At 36.2% G+C, this 21,845-nt stretch overlaps 1 protein-coding gene across 2 annotated transcripts; it reads left to right on the forward strand.

The window, feature by feature from the left end:
- The first annotated feature begins 15,150 nt into the window (after positions 1-15,150).
- Positions 15,151-20,946, forward strand: LOC100375619 (phospholipase ABHD3-like). 2 transcript variants are annotated; one of them, XM_085507624.1, is made up of 9 exons: positions 15,151-15,321; positions 15,995-16,170; positions 16,790-16,914; positions 17,484-17,590; positions 18,055-18,167; positions 18,453-18,626; positions 18,730-18,778; positions 19,561-19,803; positions 20,661-20,946. In XM_085507624.1, exons 1-9 carry the CDS (start codon positions 15,223-15,225, stop codon positions 20,703-20,705), a joined length of 1,131 nt encoding a protein of 376 aa, XP_085363750.1. In that variant the 5' UTR covers positions 15,151-15,222; the 3' UTR covers positions 20,706-20,946. The 2 variants fall into 2 exon arrangements, with proteins under 2 accessions (XP_085363750.1, XP_085363749.1); XM_085507623.1 differs by having other exon boundaries at positions 19,561-19,726.
- Positions 20,947-21,845: the final 899 nt, after the last annotated feature.

Consider the following 21,845-nt stretch of genomic DNA (forward strand, 5'->3'; position numbering starts at 1 on the left):
CTGTGCCAATACAGAGAGTGATGAGTCACGTGCAGTTTAGAATCGGATGCTGTACTGGCAGATTCATTACAGTCTTCATGTTCTAATGAAAGTTTGGAAGCAGACCAAACTGAATAAATCAATGTACATAAACATATCACTTTGTTGATCATGTATGCATTTAAAATCAGAGTAAAAAAAACACATCATTAATGTAAATAAATAATTGTTTATTACAAATTATATGATTCATTTTTGGCTCAAGTGTGAGTTTAAGGCGTGTTCCAGAAAATTATTTTGTGAACAAATCAAAGGATTTGCACCAAATTTGATAGGGATATTATACATTGATGTGTCTACATGGCATTACTGTTGGGGATAATTTACTCGTGCAAATTAGTTTTACATCATGAACACCTCCAATTTGTATTCTGAGCTTTTACAAGCTTGTCATTAAAACCCATACAAATCACACATATGGATGATAACCAAAATAACAAAGCCTTTTATTTCTATAGCACTAAATGTGACATACAAAAATAAATTAAAATTACAAGCAGATAGATATAACAGCTATAGAAAAGGGGCAACAAGAAGCATTGCTACCTGTATACATTGTGATTATAGGGGATGTGATGATTTTGGCATGGCAAGGTTCTGGTAAATAATATAAGGGGTAAATAATTGACAAAATAAGTTAAACATTAAATAGATATTTTATTTATCTAACAGAATCTTTACATAGAGGTGTTTAAATTTTGTTTGACTATTGCAATATTTAATATAATTTTTGATATTACTACCGGTAGTATTCCAAAGTTTGATTCCATAACATGACATACACATTGACTTGAGTAGTTCTATATTTTATACAGAAATCTAAATGTTTTGTACTATGGCTGTGTACTTCATGGGTATTTGTAAAGTACTTCAAGTTGTTTTCTGGGACTTTTTTATGATAAACATTATACATTACAAGCATGGTTCTTAATTCAATTAGATTTAATACATTTAGTTTATAAAATAATGGTTTTGTATGGCTAAAGTATCACTCTTTTGTAACAATTCTTATAGCTTTTTTTGGAGTAAAAATAAACAAATTAGAGTAGTTTTATATGGATGTCCTCAGATTTCACAACAATACACAAGATATGGTAATATAAGGGTTAAATACAGACGAGTCTAACAGGTATTTTAATTTTTAAAGAATACCTAAGTTTTTAGCAACTTTAACTAAATATTTTTCACATGTTCTTTCCACTGGAATTTACAGTCCAGGTGTACACATAAGAATTTAGTATGATACACTCTTTCAATATAAACATCATTGATTGGATGGACACTGTTTACATTTTTACAATAGAAAATCATGTAGTTAGTTTTAGTAATATTTAAAGATAATTTGTTAGCCATAAACCATAAGTGTAAATTCTTCATATTTTCTACATAAAAATATGTTAGTATCATCTGCATATAGAATAACCTTTAACAATTATGATACATTACAGATATCATTTACATATAGTATAAATAATATAAAGTTGAACCTTGCGGAACGCCATGAATTATACTCATTAGATCTGAGTTAATACCATCAATACAGACCTGCTGTAACCTGTTATCCAAACACTTCGAATGCCATAATTACATAATATTTGGACTAGGATTTTGTGATCTATAGTGTTAAACGCCTTTTTTAGGTCGATGAAAACAACAACTGTATACATAGAGACCATGATGGTAATTGTATATCTTGTAAAACATCCCATTAGATATCTGGATTATCGTGGAACTTTAAATCACAAACTGCACACAGGTTTGTTTGGGTTGCCATGATTAATCTGTGTGGAAAAAATACAAAACCAATTATCTCCACAATTACTAGTAGTATAACGTGTTACTGGGACGTGAAGTTGACGATCTAACGTATGCGGTTGGTTGCCGAAGTCTAGTAGAAAATATTGTTTATAAATGATAAAAGACGCCCAAAATTGCCGCTACTACGTTTTAAGCCGACCCTGTATAACTAGTGTCATTTATAAGCATTATTACCAAACGCTTCAGCGTGGTATTAAGAGTTTGTTTTCAGGGTTGGGTGATACCAAGGTGGGAAATGGATGCACATAAGGGGTTAATTCCTTGAATTGCAATATAGAGGGTTCAGGCCGAAATACAATATATAGTGTTTTCATGTTTCGTCTGATATTTCTGTGGTATTCTGCTGCTGTAAGTAATGCACGATTTGTTCCGAAATTCAGTATTTTGTGTGCATTCCAGGGTTATTCGTTTTTTGCTGAAAACACCCCTATTTTTTAATGGCAGAGTCGAATAGTCTCACTCCCACTGGGAAATCTGCATTGTTGCTTGAATGAGAGCTAATTAAACACATTTCCCAGACCGGCGAAAGAGTATGCAACAGCCAATTTTAACAGCCTGTCACATGATTTTAGTCTGAAAGTCAACAAGAAAAGAGGCTAGTCCATTATACGCAGGAGTAATTGGGAGTAGAATATGTGAGGGATAGTATTAACAGAGATGTGTATACTGGAAAGTAATAACTATCATACTTTTGCACTCTGAGCATTCCTGTTCTGGTATATTGGTTTGAAAATGTTGAACTTGCATGATTTGCAATGTGTTTTTTTTACTGAAACTCCCCTATTGATCGAATTCAGGGTTTGAACGAGAACGACACACCACGTGATTCATTTGAATACAATGCTGAAGGCAAGCATGCCGTGCTACTGTGGTACGCCACTGACGGGATGACTTACTAGTACTGCATGCTACAACTTCGCTTTTGATGTTGCTTGCTAGCCGTGGATTGAATGAATCTTGATTACCGGTTAAAATGTTGCTCATTTGGCGTTGGTAATCTTTATTTCGAACTGGATAACGCCGCAACGTTGCCAGCAGAAACCTCCTGGTACTTCGTACTATGATAAAACTCAGTCAACATACACCAAGTTCTGTCAATCGTAGTATTCCATGTGATGTACACTTAATATGCAAAAAATGTTGCTAAACTGGATAAAAATAGCAGACGAACATTTATTTACAAAATAAAAATACTTCGGTTGCCAATGAAAACAAGCCGGTAAAAAACAAGCAATATGTTTTCGGCTGTTACCATGGTAGGACATGAACGTGAAGCTAACGTCGGTTTATAACTAAAACCAGGCACCTTATACGAGGTTCGCAAAATAACATTCAGTCTTTAGAAGTCACTTTATTTTATTGCTAGGACGTATTCAGCCGTTAAATGTATTATTTCCAACCGTTTTGCGATAGTATTTTCTAGATTGGAGGCAGCATTTAGATTTTATTCAAAGTTCAATTGGGATTACGTTGACAGTGTAACAATGTCGGCGCCAGTGATCTCTTACCAGTGCGCAACGTAGACAGAATAAAAGGAATGATCATTTGGCCACTGCTATTACAAGACTGGTAGGAGGTAATAAATTTGGGGCGAAAGTATTCAAAAAACAGATTTTGGCTGTTGCCATGGTAGCGGTGGGTCAGGATTGTTTTTCCAATTAGTGATGGTACGATCTGCCTATCAAGTTTGAACAAAATCAGCCAAGCCAAAAAAAATCACAGAAGAGTTAAAAAGCCATTCCTGGTGAACAGTTACTCTAACTTTGGGGTCAAATTTCTCATTAATGAAAAAAGATATAAAAAATTCAAATAGTAACTTTGTACCCACACTCAAACCGAGTACAATGAGCTATGTCTGAGGTGCTGTATCACAGGGAGTTGGACAAACTTATGTATTTTAATAAATTATTGAATAATAAAATGTTATATAACTTTTCTTTTACCCCCCTCCCCTTCCTGGTATCTAAATCAAGTAATCACTATTTTTATTTTGTAAACACATTTCCGTCTGCTATTTTTGTCAGGTTCAAATCGTTCACCAATCGTTCATTTTTGGCATGTTAGATGTACATCACATAGAATACTAGGATTGGGAGAACTTAATGTATGTTGACCACCTGGAAACTGAGTTTTATCAATCTTTAAGGGCTCTCTGAACATCCACCCGCAGCCTGGACCCGCAGTAAAATCAGCCTTTTCACTTTGGCGCGTAGATCTTTTGACTTGACAAGTTGTTTGACAGCTAGCAAAAAGATTGTGCGACGCGCATCGTCGGCGGCGTCTTTTTTATGACGTTTTGAACACTTAGTCAATTTGAGCAGTATTTATTCGGACAATGACTCAAGTTTAGACGTCTGATTATTTTATTTTCACACGTACAGTGACACGCGTTCTACACTGACACGCGTTGCTAGGTCGCAGCACTGTCTGGAGCATATTAATGGGCAATTGGGTTCCCCGACCTAAATTTCTATCCCGATTTGTTGCACGTTCTTTCGAATATGAAATAATCAAATATGGGACATATGTAATAATAACAGAACCCCATACCCTCCCAGTGGCCTCGCTCGTGAAAGTACGGCAGCAGGATACACCGCATCACTCGTGAAAATAACTTCCATACGCAATGAAAGCCACGGGGAGGGTATGGGGTTCTGTCATAATACTTCATTATCACTGAAAACATTTTCCCCCTGAAATAAATTCCAGTGAAAATGCCATTTCCCTTACACTCTATTGAGACACAGCACAGTGAAAATTGGATTCACATGTAATGCTTGAAAACATGTCAGCAAAAATTAATTAAGTGAAATTTTACGTACTTCATAAGAGTTGGAAATGAACAAATTACACCCGACCCTACCACTCCATACACAATGTAAACTACACCCCAAAACACCCTTTCGCCCATGGGTACTATCGTGTTTCACCAGTGTATTCTATTTGACTTCAGGAGAAATTGAAATAAACAAATTAATTATAATTTCAGCCTCTAGTTGAGCACTGATTAAATCATAAACTACCTCGTCTTTATGTCAACTTTAAGTTATTCATTGCCTACATCAGTGACTTCAAAATATATGTTTCAATCCTAAGAATTTAACTCGCTGTTAATTGCATGGGAGTGCCAGTCTTTCATGAATTTCTATTGTCATGTCAATTTCTTGCGATTACTGGGAACATGAAGCTGTAACTAAATCCTGGTATAAGCATCGGTTAGGCAGGCTTGAACTATGCATGTGAAGCCACCTGAGAGGTATATTCAATCCAATAGATTTCTCATTGTTTGGTAACTATTTGCTGCAAATACAGCAAAAATCAATATAAAAATATTACCCACACAGCATTCTACAGGTTACTTGTTTCCTGCTAGATTTCAGCAGAGACCTTTTGTCTTTTTAGTTCTAATGATTTCGGCAACCAACCGGCGACTGACTAACTATGCCGATCCCAGTTTAGGTCATTTTTTTATTATCCAGGAAACGTTCCGAGCGCCTGTGCAACCAACCACATACTAAAATCGCCTATGATTGTTTCGTTACGGCACGGAAATCTTACAATCAAATCAATAATGCATAACGTTAATCATTTTCTAAGCTAAACTAATTAGTGAATGGCAGCTCAAAAACCAAGGCACGTGAATGGTTACTGAAAATCGATAGCGATAACTTACGTATTTGCACTGTTCAATGTAGCATAGTATACGTCTTCTGAAAAAATACAGCAGAAAAAGAAGTCCACCATTGTTCATGTGTTTGTTTGTTGTGTCGCTTCTCCTGCTCTAGAAAGTGATTTGTAACACGAGTTCTGATTGGTTGCTGATTCTATGAGACTTGAACGCGATTTGTATAGGTAGTTGGTCAGATCCTTGTGGGCTTTCGCGATTACCAAAACTTTAAAAAAATACCAGCAAATAAATTTTGAAAAAAAAATAATAGAATATATGAAAAAAATATGAATGATATTATTTTAACAAAAAAAAAAAAAAAAAAAAAAAAAAAAAAAAAAAAAAAAAAAGCCCAAACTAGGATCTTATTTTAATCAGATTGGGTCGCGTGTGATGTATTCATTTCCAACTATTATGAAGTCACGTAGAATTTCACTTAATTTATTTTTGCTGACATGTTTTCAAGCATTACACGTGAATCCAATTTTCACTGCGCTGTGTCTCAATAGAGTATGAGGGAAATGGCATATTCACTGGAATTTATTTCAGGGGGAAAATGTTTTCAGTGATAATGAAGTATTATGACAGATACCCTCCCCGTGGCTTTCATTGCGTATGGAAGTTATTTTCACGAGTGATGCGGTGTATCCTGCTGCCGTACTTTCACGAGCGAAGCCACGGGGAGGGTGTGGGGTTCTGTTATTATACATATGTCCCATATTTGATTATTTCATATTAAAAAAAGAACGTGCAACAAACCGGGATAGAAATTTAGATCGGGGAACCCAATTGTCCATTAATATGCTCCAAGACAGTGCTGCGACCTAGCAACGCTTGTCAGTGTCAGAAGAACGCGTGTCGCTGTACGTGTGAAAATAAAATAATCAGACGTCTAATTTGAGTCATTGTCCGAATAAATAACTCGTGGATGTTTAAGCGTGGTGGTCGTAGCGCAGCGCGTGTTCGAATTTCATGTAAATAAACAATGTATTTTACACGCGTTGTATACGTCGCTATGAGTCCCATATCGAACAGGACGCGACACGACGACTGTCGCCCTTTAGTTGGAACCACGACAGAACCAGAACTTAAACTGGGCGACTACAATACACGGTTGATGTTGAAGTTAAAAGTTCCTCCACAGATCTGTGCATTAGCAAACATGCCATGCAACTGCGGTACTCCACTGACGGAATGACTTTCGTTGAAATCGGTCGTCGCTGACTCGTGAGCTGCACACTACAACCTCGTTTGTGATGTTGCTTGCTTGTCGTGGATAGACTGAGTCTTGGTTACCGGTTAAATTTTGCTAATTTGGCGTTGGTAATCTTTATTTGGAACTGAGTAACGCCGCAACGTCGCCAGCAGAAACCTCTAGGTATATATCGATGTTGATGGTTGCGGCTCCATATTAATCGGAGATTTTACTGCGGGTCCAGGCAGCGGGTGGATCTTGCGAGAGCCCTTCAAGATTTATGAAACTCAGATTCCAGGTGGTCAACAAACATTAAGTTCTCCCAATCCTAGTATTCTATGTGATGTGCATCGAACATGCCAAAAATGCTGGTGAACGATTTGAACCTGACAAAAATACTTGAAATAGATACCAGGAAGGGGAGGGGGTAAAAGAAAAGTTATATAACATTTTATTATTCAATAATTTATTAAAATACATAAGTTTGTCCAACTCCCTGTGATACAACACCTCAGACATAGCTCATTGTACTCGGCTTGAGTGTGGGCAAAAAATTACTATTTGAATTTTTTATATTTTTTTTCATTAATGAGAAAGTTGACCCCGAAGTTAGAAGTAACTGTTCAGCAGGAATGGCTTTTTAACTCTTCTGTGATTTTTTTTGGCTTGGCTGATTTTGTTCATACTTGACAGGCAGGTCGTACCATCACTAATTGGAAAAACAATCCTGACCCACCGCTACCATGGCAACAGCCAAAGTCTTGTAATAGCAGTGCCCACATGATCATGCCTTTTATTTTGGCTACGTTGCCCACTGGTAAGAGATCACCGGCGCCGACATTGTTACCACTGTCAACGTAATCCCAACGCAGCTTTGAACTTTGAATAAAATGTAAATGCTGCCTCCAATCTAGAAAATACTATCGCAAAACGGTTGGAAATAATACATTTAACGGCTGAATACGTCCTAACAATAAAATAAAGTGACTTCTAATGACTGCCATGTTATTTTGCGAACCTCGTATAAGGTGCCCGGTTTTAGTTATAAACAGACGTTAGCTTCACGTTCATGTCCCTTCCATGATAACAGCCGAAAACATATTGCTTGTTTTTTATCGGTTTTCATTGGCAACCGAAGTATTTTTATTTTGTAAACAAATTTTCGTCTGCTATTTTTATTCAGTTCAAATCGTTCAGCAACATTGTTGGCATATTAGGTGTACATCACATGGAATACTACGATTGAGAGAACTTGACGCAATGGTCCCGGGACCCGCCGTAGGCGGCATTATTTTCATTCGAGGTCAATTTTGGATCACCAGGTCATTCCTAAACGCGTAATTAGGACTGAGTCGAGAATCAATTTTGGGTGCCAGAAATCATCCAAAGACGTTTATTTGGGTATAATTTGCGCTGTCAAGACAAAGTTCAGGCTAATAAAATATGATTGACGACATTTTCCCATGAGAAAAAAGTGAATTATTTGTTGAAAAAGGCGGAGAAAAATTGATACGCAGAAATCGTGACGTTGACTCTACGCATGCAATGCAGCGTCATGGAAATTGTCTACAGTACACGTACACGCATCTTTCGATGACGTGATTATTTTGCCAGCCTGCCTAGGACGCCGTACAGACATTGTACTAAGGTAAGAGCCTTTGCCCTTTTCCACAAATTTTAATATATTCTTAACAATTGCTTTACCTCTAAAACTCTGCACACCATGCTATGATCATTCAGTGTTTTGTACTAAACGACTCATCGCTTAGCAAAGGCAATTTTCAGGATTTATTGGCACATGATGTCATGAATCAGAGAAACTAATGACCATTGACCAAAAATAAATATTGCATTGTATATAAATGATGACAGCGATTTACTAGGCCTATGGCCTGTGAACTCATATGATGTGTGTGCACGGTGCGACTAGTAACAATTACCTAACCTACCGGTCATGCACGGCCACAGTTGTCACGATGCATCTCAATAAAATAGCATCTAAAACCAATTAAGGCCGATATGTGTAAATACTTGTACATTAATAGTCTAGTCTATGCAACCAGCAATAACGACATGCAAGAATGGCATTGGCAAAATGATAACCTCGGATGTAGCCATGTCTAGGGGCATGGATATGATTTATAGTCTTTGCCCATTAATGTAATGTTATAATGTATATGAAGTATGTGATCATGATTAATCTTCATGATCATTTGTGACCACACCATTGATTATTCGGCATCGGCTACCACACACTATAATATTGAGCAGAAAGTCATGCAAGAAATTGCATTTGATTCATCACATTGGCATGGCTGGCTGTATTTATTCTTACTTTTTCATGATCATTGTTTGGTTCACTACAAGTTTCTTGTGATTTAGGCGGATTTTTGTCACATGGAAGAAACAGCGAAGGCTGCAATGTGTACATCAGGGGGCTTTTATCATGCTTGTGATGTTGCTATTGTAGGTAAATGGCCACAGCAGGAATGTACATAACTGTCATTTATTAGGCAGAAACTGATAGGGGCCAATTCCTTGTGCTCACTACACACACATGTACATCAGTGAAGGTTTTTCTGTTGCCAGCTGCCATTTTTGAAATGGTGCCACCGATCAACAGTTCATGCCACTCATCTCAACCTTAAACAATGACATGTGTTGTCATTTGTTATTATTTTTATTACTATGGAAATGAGTTACCTTTTTCTAAAATAAACAAAATTTGATAGTAATATCATCATGTATAAAAAAAATTGTTATATATAGACTGAACATGTTGGGGAAAAAATAAATCTAAAATAATAAAATCCCTGCCTAACTACCCAATAGTTTTTACCCTAATACTGGAAACACCAAATTTGTTTTTCATTGGCCTCATAATGGTTTGAGATCTTTTTAACATGATCCACATAAATAATGAGGGATGAACTGGGATTCTGTACAAACAGGTCCATGCATTTACATTCTATGTTTCTGGTTTGATGTTGACTCATTTACAGCCCTGTCATTGGTGATACAAGAAGTTTACTCCTTATAGCATGTGTGTGGTCTGTCTTATGCAAACCAACAATGCTGTTTTTGCACATGGTCAATTCACTCTGGTTATATGTCAGTTGACACATTACCATTGCCATGCGATAAATTCATTACTTTTACCGGTTCTATCAGTCTGATGGAATTGATATCATCATTGATAACTCTATGAAGTACAATTACATTCCATATAGTCTCTTTGCACCTACTTTATTGCTTATTCATTCTGAATGGACAGTTGGATGAACATACAATAGCCTAAAAGTAAGGGGGTATATTTGTACAACACCCTGTAACTTTGCATGATATGGGTCTATAATACTGTCTTGTAAACAGTTAACTACTGGTTTTGTACAGTTTATTGTTGCTACACATATACTTATTGAAAACAACAAGATATAGTATTTTCGGCAATATGACTACTACCAAATTGGTCGGTGGTGATACCTATCATTTGGATCTTCCGTCGACACTTATCTGCTTTTGCACCATGAGTCGTTCCATGCACATCATACCAGATTTAATCATGACACTCTGTTTACAACACTAATTTACCTCATTATAATGTGTATAACCTGTGTTTTCATTGAGAGAATGCTTGAATGCACGGTAGTGCTTTCAGCATCCTCTCACTAGTTATTTACAATGTGCCTCAAGATTTAATTTATGGAAAGTCCAATCATATCCAAAGCATTTCAACAATGTTCTTCCTATTGAACATTCCTCTACTCAACACCTTACTCAAATCATTCATTACAATATATAATCCTTACCACTTGTTTTATTATTTTCTTCCAGGCGAGATAATTCAACCATCACCTGTATCTCCTATTGGTTCAACTTTTTACTTTATTCTTACTCGAATTTTTTTGTAAACTTGTTGTATATTGATGGTTAAGATAAAAAATAAAAATAAAAAATTTTTCCTTGTTCATTACAGACGTTTATTTTATTCACACTATTTTTACATGGTTGTCTTCCAACTAGTCATGCTGAGTGATGTCTAATAGCAGCTGGCCAAATTACAATCGAGTGGTGGGTGGGTCACAGTCAAGTACAAATAAGCCATTCACTGTCAAAGAACAAATATAATCATTCTTTCCGATCAAGTACTTTAACCCTCTTAATTCAAGCGACATAACCAAAAGACGTAAGACATCACCTACTTCCTATAACACACAACACCATATTCACATAATTGTTCATACATTACATGTATACATTGTCACAGCAAAATCAATTACATAAATTTACCAACAGCTCCAGCAAATCATCTGCCCATATTAACTATAGCCTCTTTTGTAATCCCTCTAATACTTATATTTTGTGTTTCAATTACATAATGTTAGTCCAAAAATGTCAGCTTCTATTATTTGAACACAATCCTATTATCAAGGTCACGTTTGTATTGCGCTGGTCCCGCTAACTCTGGATGTATGTTGACTGATTTTTATCATAGTACGAAGTACCAGGAAGTTACTCAGTTCCAAATAAAGATTACCAACGTAAAATGAGCAACATTTGACTGGTAATCAAGATTCATGTAATCCATGGCTAACAAGCAACATCACAAGCAAAGTTGTAGCATGCAGCACTAGTAAGTCATCCCGTCAGTGGAGTACCGCAGTAACACGGCATGTTTGCCATCAGCATTGTATTCAAACGAATCACGTGGTGTGCCGTTCTCGTTCAAATCCGGGATTCGATCAATAGGGGAGTCCCATTAAAAAAAACACATTGCAAATCATGCAAGTTCAACATTTTCAAACCAATATACTAAAACAGAAATGCTCAGAGATGCTAATGAAGGATAGATATTACTTTTCACTATACACATCTCTGTTGATACTATCCCTCACATATTCTACTCCCAATTACTCCTGCGTAAAATGGACTAGCCTGTTTCATGTTGACATTCAGAGTAAAATCATGTGACAGGCTGTTCAAATTGGCTGTTGCATACTTTTTCGCCGGTCTGGAAAATGTGTTTAATTAGCTCACATTCAAGAAACAATGCAGATTTCCCAGTGGGAGTGAACTTAGTTCGACTCTGCCACTAAAAAATAGGGGTGTTTTCAGCAAAAAACGAATAACCCTGGAATACATACAATATACTGAATTTCGGAACAAATCGTGCATCACTTACAGCAGCAGAATATCACAGAAATATCAGACGAAACATGAAAACACTATATATTGTATTTCAGCCTGAACCCTATATTGCAATTCAAGGAATTAACCCCATATGTACATCCATTTCCCACCTTGGTATCACCCACCCCTGAAAACAAACTCTTAATACCACGCTGAAGCGTTTGGTAATCAGTGCCTGCAATTGCAGTAAGTATCATGTTAATATTCAGATTGCCCTTTGTAGCGATGTACATGCGCGAAACATAATATTCTCGCCAGAATTACTCAAACGAGAACTAATTTCATGTTTTTTGACACTCCACTGAACATACATGCACATGAGATACAATTTTCCCGACGCTAATTTACTACAACCACAAGTTACAAGTTGCATTAGTGGCTGTGGAGCTGAATCATTTGTAACAAGAGCTGGAACTCACCATTATTTTAGTGCCATTTATGTTCAACTGGTGATGGGATTGTTAATTGTGCTACCACCGTCTGTCGTCAATTGTACATTTAGTAGTTTGCACGGTTGCTATGTTCAGATAAACATTCGATTGTAGTTGGCAGACTCTTATTTCGAGCTTGCTTCCGACAGAACAGAATATTTGAGTGGTTGATTGATACTCATATTGCCAGACTTTGTGTCGTGATGCATCACTACAGAATGTCATCTCTTTCTGAACGTGATTTATTGATGACCCAGTGCCAAAAAAAAGGAGTTGACTACCTTACAGGCTTTGGTTTTTCCAATGTTGACAAAGCTGTTTGTATCACCGCACCCTACTAGTGCATGAAATACTCATATTTCTGTGAATTGTTCGTTCATACGCGTTCATATCAATTATTCGTTTGTAGGTGCTGTTATAACTGCCCGGACATAATTCCACCTGCGATCATTTTAACTATTTCCTTCATTATACCAATTAAAATTATTACCACACTGTATAGACCCCTTTCATAAGTCGGGCGCTCTCAAGCAGTCCTTGTTTGACAACCATTGTACTCTACCTAGGCTTCGTTTTCCCGATTTCACCTCCACATTCTTAATCGTTTATATATTTACAATTATTAACTGACAATATTATAATCTGCCAATCTCCTGGATTCAAAGATACATGGACGCATCAATTTAGCACCCCTGGAAAGTGTTTTGTTCATGACCGGGTGGGTAGAAATTTGTTCGTAACGTAACGATAATTACAGCTATTTCCGCTTTAAGCCGTACTTACAAAGTACGATTTCAAACTAAATAATTAGAAATACATCATGCATGTGACGGTACAAATAAATAAATAAATAAATAAATACTCTGTTTTTGCAATTAATATAATATGAGGCTATTACGAGAATGCCTCAAAGTATGCACGAAGACAGTACAGCTGGAGTGCGCGTCGGTCGATGCGCGGCGTACTGTCTGAGTGCATACTTTGAGGTATTCTCGTAATAACCTTATTGTTATACATTTTTCCTTCCTATGATACATCATGGGAATGCCGAAATCCAAAAAGTTTAAAACAGAATCAGCAAACTTCTTTGTGTGGAGTCCGGCCAAACCCTAATGGCAGCCATGTTTTTTGTTATTATTATTAGAGGACGCTTACGCGCGTTATCATTCCATATTTGGAATTCGCATTTCCTTATATGGTAGAATGAAAATACCCTGTAAAATACCGCAAAATTACGGCGCGCTGTAATCTATGGCGTTACGGTGACAGATGTCAAATATACTTCGTGTTTGAAATCTAACTAAATTGGTCAGCTAAATGGTGCAACACTGATACGACTGATGCAGGGTGTCAGAACAGTGCAATCCCGCGAGTTAAATGACCATATGTATTGACATAAGTGATGTCTTTTTCTAACTTGCCTAAACAGACAAAACTATTTGTGTATCTTTCTGTTGAAATCACACTGGGAATATACATAGAACAATACGTTTGCTACCTCATGCAACACAATTTATATTGAATGTGATATTCTTCAACCAACTCTCTATACACATTTGGTTTTGCTTCACTCTCCTTTAAACATGCATTAATATGATACAATGTGTCACGTAATTATCGTTATTGCAGTGACGCCAAACCAAAGACATATATACGGAAATCAGCCCTTTGAATTGACAAAGCAGCAACAATATCATATCCCTATAGCAGCCATTGTATTGTCATTAGTCAGCACGCTTCCAGCAATGTTCGGAGAAACCCATTGACAATATTCATCAATTGGTCAGGAGCACAGTCTCGGCATTGTTAACTCACGCATTGCGTTCCGTTTCGACGATGGCACATCAAGTTTGTCCTTTATTCCAACGGACATCAGGATCTTACATTCGCCAGTTGACGAATCACACTCTTGTTAATGGTTGATTGGTTATTATAATTCATTTTGTCTGCAACCGTGACCGCAGCCAAGTCCATAAAACTGATCATCGGCATACATTTTAGCTAATTTTCAGGAATGATGCAACACCATGCTTTTTATCGAAATAAACAGATTACATGAATAGTTTACCATTTATTGTAAACAAGCCACTGAACGACTTTATTGTCCTTACAGATATTTTTTTTTACAAATCAATGAAATACAAATACAAATTAGAAAATAGAAAACAAATGTAAATAATAGTGCATCTATTGGCTTGCCATAATTGTGATAATTGAAGACTAAACACAGCAATATTTTGACGCATTTAGTACGCGTATATATATAGTAATAAATGTATAACCGGTATATGGTCGGGTATTCGATAAATGATAGCGCCATAAAAAAAAAACATTGTCACTGTATATTACAGCGCAATCTACAATAAAAATATGGATAAACCTATTTTTTTTATTTTAACTGAAAAAATACAAACGAGGCGCCGATCTAATTGAAAACATAAATGCCGCTGAACGCAGAGTGATAATGTCTGTATGACGTAGTTAAATCGCCGTCAGTATACGTCGGATAAACTCTGCATTTTACAGGCGTTGTATACGTCACAAAGGTACGAAGACTGTGACGCCTAAACTATTGATATGCTGTTTATATTGATTACACTGCTTTATTTCAATGACCCGCCATGATAGGAATAAATATATATATATCCAAGGACAGCTTTTTATAATTGTATAGTTGGCCCGTCCTAATCGGACGGTCACTAAGCGGCGCTGTCTCTCGAGGATAAGCACAGTTTACGTATCAGCGCATGGTGTGCGCCATTTTGAATGTTTAATTAAATTTCACTGTCCAGTCAGTAGCGGGTATCCCCTGGGAAGGGAGTGCACAGATATCATCCCCTGGAAATTGCTTAAATAGTTCTCTATATTCCCATATATATATAATGGATTTGTGTTATTATCTTTCCAATAACTCAATGTTCTTGATATTTCTGCTATTTTCAATCATTTATACTATCAACTACTTCTACTGTGTGGTTAATGTAAGTATGATATCTTTTTGAATTACTAAAAAGACTAATTTTCACTGGGTTTAAATTTCACTGATTTACCATTTCAGGCATATTCAGTGGGTTTTAAATTCACGGTTTTATCATTTAGATAATATGTTTTATGTTAAATTTTACATATTAACTGGGTTTTAATTTAGCGCATTTTCCAGTCAGCGAAATAAGCCAAAATAAAACCCAGTGAATAATTAACCATTTTACTACAGTACTGTGTACAATATTTATGTTTTTTCGTATTAAGTATGTGATAAATATGTATATCGAATACCATTGATATATGTTATGTTTTGATTGTCGCGGTGTTCATTCATATTACACGTATCAACACCATATAGTATTTAGCCCACTAGAGCTAGCATTTTTACTTCACTGGTTGTGTCCTTGTTTTGCATCTTTTTTATAAAATAGTTTATTTTTCAGTATTTGTTTATTACTGTGACCGACTCATAAAATATGGTTGTATTTTGGTTCTATTTATGTCAGTATTAGGGAAATTTGTATGTTAATACGTATATTGTGTATTTGTGTAGGCGTTTGCGGGTGGTTAAGTAATCGACCTCCGCTAAACATATAACATACTGTAACAACAGAACATACGATAGAATAAATAACATAACCATGCGTAATTATTAATTATTTTGAACAGAAACCAGTACTCATCGGAAAAGATGCCAGATTCAAGTTGTTTCTCAATAAACACTGTCCAGTCTTAAATGAGACATACTGGCCAACATTTTGGTGTATCGAAGGCACAATGATGTCGTTAATGAGAGTATTTCTTCATGCGACTATATTTCGTGTAACTGGGGTTAACTATATAAGGTAAAATCTAGTCATACATGTAACATTCACACATTCAAAAGAATTTGTTCTTGACAAACAGCCAAGGTTGTGTATATATTGTCTATATTTGACATATTTCAATATTGAATTCCAAAAATATAATTAAAAAATAAATAAATCGTTTTTCGTTATTGTAACCTCTAATAACATGTACGTTATGGCTAGGAATTGTATTTGAAGGTATGCGTGTGTTTTAGATCTAGCCTCAACATTGCATAACTGCATATTTTAAAATTGCAACTCTCTTGGGAAATAGTCGCGTGCATTTTTAAATGGTCCCACAGTGTGTTTGCAAACCATTATATCACTATATAATTCCACGCACCTATTATATTCAAACTTAATTGTTCTGGAATCTCTGCAACCACATTTGATTTCAATTTGATTCCGAATGGTAGATTTAACAGTGAAGCGCCTTCTTGTACTCTAAGGTTTGCCAAATACATCTTTGTCAGTGTGCCAACCTGAAGATTTGTTCCCATAAACTCCATCGTGTGTAAATTCTCATTCCAAACCCATGGTGAAAAGTATGTAAATTTGCATTGTAAACGATACAATAAATTCGTTTAATTCCTGGAAATATGTTTTTGTTTTCTAGTGAAATGTTGACAGCTTCTGATGGGGGTGAAATTTGTCTACAATGGGCGGACACCGGTTATAAACAACGAGACTCCAAGGACATGAATCCGAAGCCCATCATTCTATTTTTATATGGCGTAACAGGTTGTGTCAATACTAAAAAGTTCGAATTCAAGTTGTTGTCTAGCAGCCAAATGAGCATGTTAATGTGTAATATATGCATTACATTATGGGAGATATCTTCCCATTCGTATTTGCACATCTATCATCACACAAAATTGGTCTTTTAACAATATTATGATTCAATAATTATAATTGAAGTTTTCAGAAATCATTCACCATTTGCACAAATGCAAATTACGACTATTTTTCGTGACATTTCGCACTCTCAGAAAATGTTGATTTTTATTGTAGTCTATATACTGATGGTATTTACCCCTGATTATAAAAAAGTATGAAAATTGTTGTAGGTTTGAATTGAGCTCAGACATCTTTAATTTGATTGGAGAAATTTACAAATTAAATCATTTAGCTGTGCATGTTTATAAATGAATCGTGAGACGCAAATGATTGCGATTAATTGTTGTAATATGCCAACAGTTCAATGAACATTTTCAGTTTGACAAATAATGGGTGGCATTAGTAAAGACAATTACCATTTTTATGATAATACTTCTTGTAAGTTTATTGTTTTTCTTCTATTTTGTTGTCAGGTAATTCTGATGATGGATACATTTTGGAACTAGTAAATATTGCATCGAATCTTGGATATAGATCGGTGGTTATGAACTACAGAGGCAAAGGAGGGGCCATTTTTAAAGTAAGTTGTATTATAGCAGACACATTTGAATACTCAGATTCAAGATACACTGCTGTCAGTCGTACAATGTTACTGATCCCAATTTTAACAGAATATTGAAAACACAATTCTATACCATTTTAAAGCGGGAGGGTCGTCATCTGCGCACGCGCGGGAATTGAGTCTCAAGCGATGATAACAACACATACTTAGAACGCAAAGACTCATGGGTAGACGCTTGTTTGTAAACAATGACACGCTATGGCGACCCGACGAATGCGTAGGTGACGACTCCCCCACTTTAAATGTCAGTTTAACCAATTTTCCTTGAAATTGTCGAAGTGTTATTCTTCACACAAAAACACTCAAATTATCTAAGACGTTATATTACACATTATGCATTATGCAACAAATTTTCATTTTATTCTTGTTGTCTTGTTGTCTTGAAGAATATTTATATACTTGTTCTTTGCTGATTATTGCAGACTGCGAAGGGTCACTGTCCTCCGTACACTGGTGACCTTGAATTTGTAATGGAACATCTAAAAACAAATCATCCACATGCTGTTATGGTTTGCGTGGCAGTATCTATGGGAGCGTGAGTAGCAATACACAAAATAAAAAAAACTGCTTTCCTATCGCTTGAATATGAAAGGTTGCTATTTTTGATATCATATGTTTCTTTAATGCGATATATATTCCGGTGTCAACCAATTACGACTGAATATGAACAAGTCGATCTAATCCTCGAATATTTATCCGCTCGTGAATAAACCTTTGTTGTTTTTTATCCACAATTTAACTTGGGGTTCACCAAACACGGGGCCATGAGAACAACTACCATCTGGTGACCGGAATTTCTCGCCTTAATGATTACTTACAGGACCGTACTATTTAACTACCTGGCAAAAACTGGGCATGATTGCTGGTTTAAGGCAGCACTGGTAGTTTCAACAGCCTGGGACATGATATCAGTTAACAACGTGTTGGAGAACACTGTCAGCAGATTTATTTTTAATAAACACATCCTTGGAAAACTCAAAGATATAGTTGACAAGTATGTAAAGTTCACATTATAAAGGTCCTAGAGCTAGATTGTTAAATAATTTATGATAACTGTGTATGACATTATGACAGTCATAACATTGTTATTATTTCAGGAATTCTCACTTATTGCAGAGGGACTATGATGTTGAATATATATTAAAGGTGAGTGACTCACTGTGAATGTGCAGACTAATTGTCAGTAATGTTGTCGGGGGTTGCACTGAAGAGAACATGTAGTGTTTGTCTTGCTTTGAATTGTACGGGCTCTTGCTATTGATGATGTCACCGGACTATTTTTCGAGATGCAAGTGTTTGAAATACCATAGTAAATTTGTATTTTTCCGCCCAGTGTTTTTATGGTGAATTTATTTCTTCTTATAACAACATTTTTATCGGTGACATGAGATGAAAAAAGTCATATATTAATTAATAAGAATCATTATTTTGTTAAACTATTTATTTATACATTTATCATGTAGTCAGTTTTCCATTTTATATCATGGAAAGTTCTCTCTCATTATGCACGATGAGTAACATGCTTAGTAGCAAACAATTTTACTCAGATCAAACGGCGTTAAAACATGAATCTCTCAATCGTGAAACAAACAACATAGTTTGACCTTAAATTTGCGTTCCTGCATAATAGTGTCTTTAGAATTGTGTGATTGTGCCTCACTTTCTATATACGGCACATTCTTCTCAAAATTCAATGCCAAAAATCTCTAGGGGTGAATCACATCTGATATAAACATTTTCGTTTGAAAAGTCAACTATGTATGCTCATGTATTCGTTCGTCATTTAAAATGGAGTGTATCTCTTAAACACATTATTTTTAATGACGGTCGGTCAATATCGTCGGCATGAATGCCGTACATCTATTCGTTATACAGGACTCCGACGCAATAATCACTAATTAATTAATAGTTCGTAATTGTCATTTTAGTCCGCCACAATTCGTGAGTTTGAAGAGAGGGTCCTTGTGCAGATGTTTGGATATTGTAATGTAGAGGAATATTACAACGACTGCTGTATACATCAAAAGATATCTTCTGTTAAGATTCCTGTTTTGTGTTTGAACGCAGATAACGATCCCATATCACCTAAATGTGGTAAGCATCGTGATGCTATAGAGCAAGATATTTCAGCACACTTGTACAATGACGTCACTAGCGCATGGCATTATGGGGTATGTGAACGCGCCTATATTGATTATTGTAATACGGTAAATGAAACTGCACGATTGGTCAATCGTCATCTCGTGAATCATAGATGCATTCAATTCAATCATGATTATGTTTAATTTTGCGTCATTTATCAGACTATTTGTTTCCCCTTGTTAAAATTGCAAACTGTATTTCACTTATTGTGCGGGATCAGCATAATATCTGTCCGCCCTATTTAGTCACGGCGAACAAGGTGCAGAACGTTATTGTTTTGATTACCTGTCGACACGTGATTGAGCGTAATCGGAGGCGCATTCATTCATAACTGAGGTGGTTATTGACCGTGTTTTCTCATGTCATTGTCCGTGAACAATTTGGAACGTTCTACACGTAACTTGGCCTTCTATCATACTGAGCACCGCGGCCCTTTAATCGCCAAACGACTACATTTTATGTGCATATGATATATCGTGTCACGTTTTGGTTACGTAATCGTGATTTATATGCCGTAACCAACACATGAATATGATTAATTTTGTACCATATCAAATGCCGGCTGCTATCTCAGTACTGTGTTCTCATATACCTTGCCTACTTGTTTCATGACATTTAACAACAGAAATTCCAGAACGCGTTGTTTCCAATTTTAAAAGATGGATCGGAACAGGAAGTCAGTTGACGACAAAAGATGTTATCGTTAGCGTATGGGATAGTTGGTTAGCGTGGGGAAAACAGAGATGTTAGTCCGAAAAATCAATGTCTATTCTTGTTTGTGATTGGTCCGTCAGCGTTTGGGGGATCATAACGTAGCTCCGTCTTTGAGAATGGCGAATAGCGTCGGACACACTATAACATTTAATCTAAATATTTACATTTTCAGCTTTCCCTAAAAAGGAAGCCAGCCAGTACTCAAATATTGTATTAGCTATTACGTCACATGGTGGTCACGTTGCCTTCTGCGAAAGATTGATTCCGTCAAGGGCAAACTATATGAACAGAGTTTTCAAAGAGTATGTGGATGCCATTTTTAAGTTTGGTGAAAAAGAACTTTTCACGACGATGCCGAACAACGACGCGTCGAACACATTTCATGTAAACCATGACTAATCACTTGTTGCGTGATTTGTTTCTCGTCGACTACAATAAAATACAAGTAACCTGTAGAATGCTGTGTGGGTAATATTGTTATATTGATTTTTGCTGCATTTGCAGCAAATAGTTACCAAACAATGAGAAATCTATTGGATTGGATTTACCTCTCAGCTGACTTCAAATACATAGTTCAAGCCTGCCTAACCACAGTCACTTGGGGGCTGAAAATCAATAAATACTAATTTTTTTTTAAAAAATCATCCGCTATACGTATATAAATAAACAAGTTGTGAAACACGGCACCTAGTAAATCGACACCCTGTCGGTTTCAAATGTCGATTTCTTACCTTAAAATGCGAAACAAAAAGTGCAGAGGGGGTCAGGTGTTACGTTAATAACCATTGTTCATAATCGCTAACTTGGTTTTATTCAAAACTGCACAAATCGCGAGTTTTCTGGTGATATCCGACGATTTCATGATCGAAAATGGCCAGCAGCCAGAATCAAGGGGGATTCGCATAGAGTTCTGGGTAAATCAAGGAAATACTCGCTGTTACGGCACGCCTGATTGGCTGAAAATGAGTATGCGCACTTGATTTACCCAGAACTCTGTGCGAATCCCCCTTGATTCTGGCTGCTGGCCATTTTCGATCATGAAATTGTCGGATATCACCAGAAAACTCGCGATTTGTGCAGTTTTGAATAAAACCAAGTTAGCGATTATGAACAATTGTTATTAACGTAACACCTGACCCCCTCTGCACTTTTTGTTTCGCATTTTAAGGTAAGAAATCGACATTTGAAACCGACAGGGTGTCGATTTACTAGGTGCCGTGTTTCACAACTTGTTTATTTATATACGTATAGCGGATGATTTTTTTTTTTTAAATTAGTATTTATTGATTTTCAGCCCCCAAGTGACTGTGTGCCTAACCGGTACTTATACCAGGATTTAGCTACAGAACATAGACAG

The sequence above is a fragment of the Saccoglossus kowalevskii genome, chromosome 14 (assembly GCF_978046115.1).
Source record: "Saccoglossus kowalevskii chromosome 14, keSacKowa6.1, whole genome shotgun sequence".
NCBI classification, from domain to species: domain Eukaryota; kingdom Metazoa; phylum Hemichordata; class Enteropneusta; family Harrimaniidae; genus Saccoglossus; species Saccoglossus kowalevskii.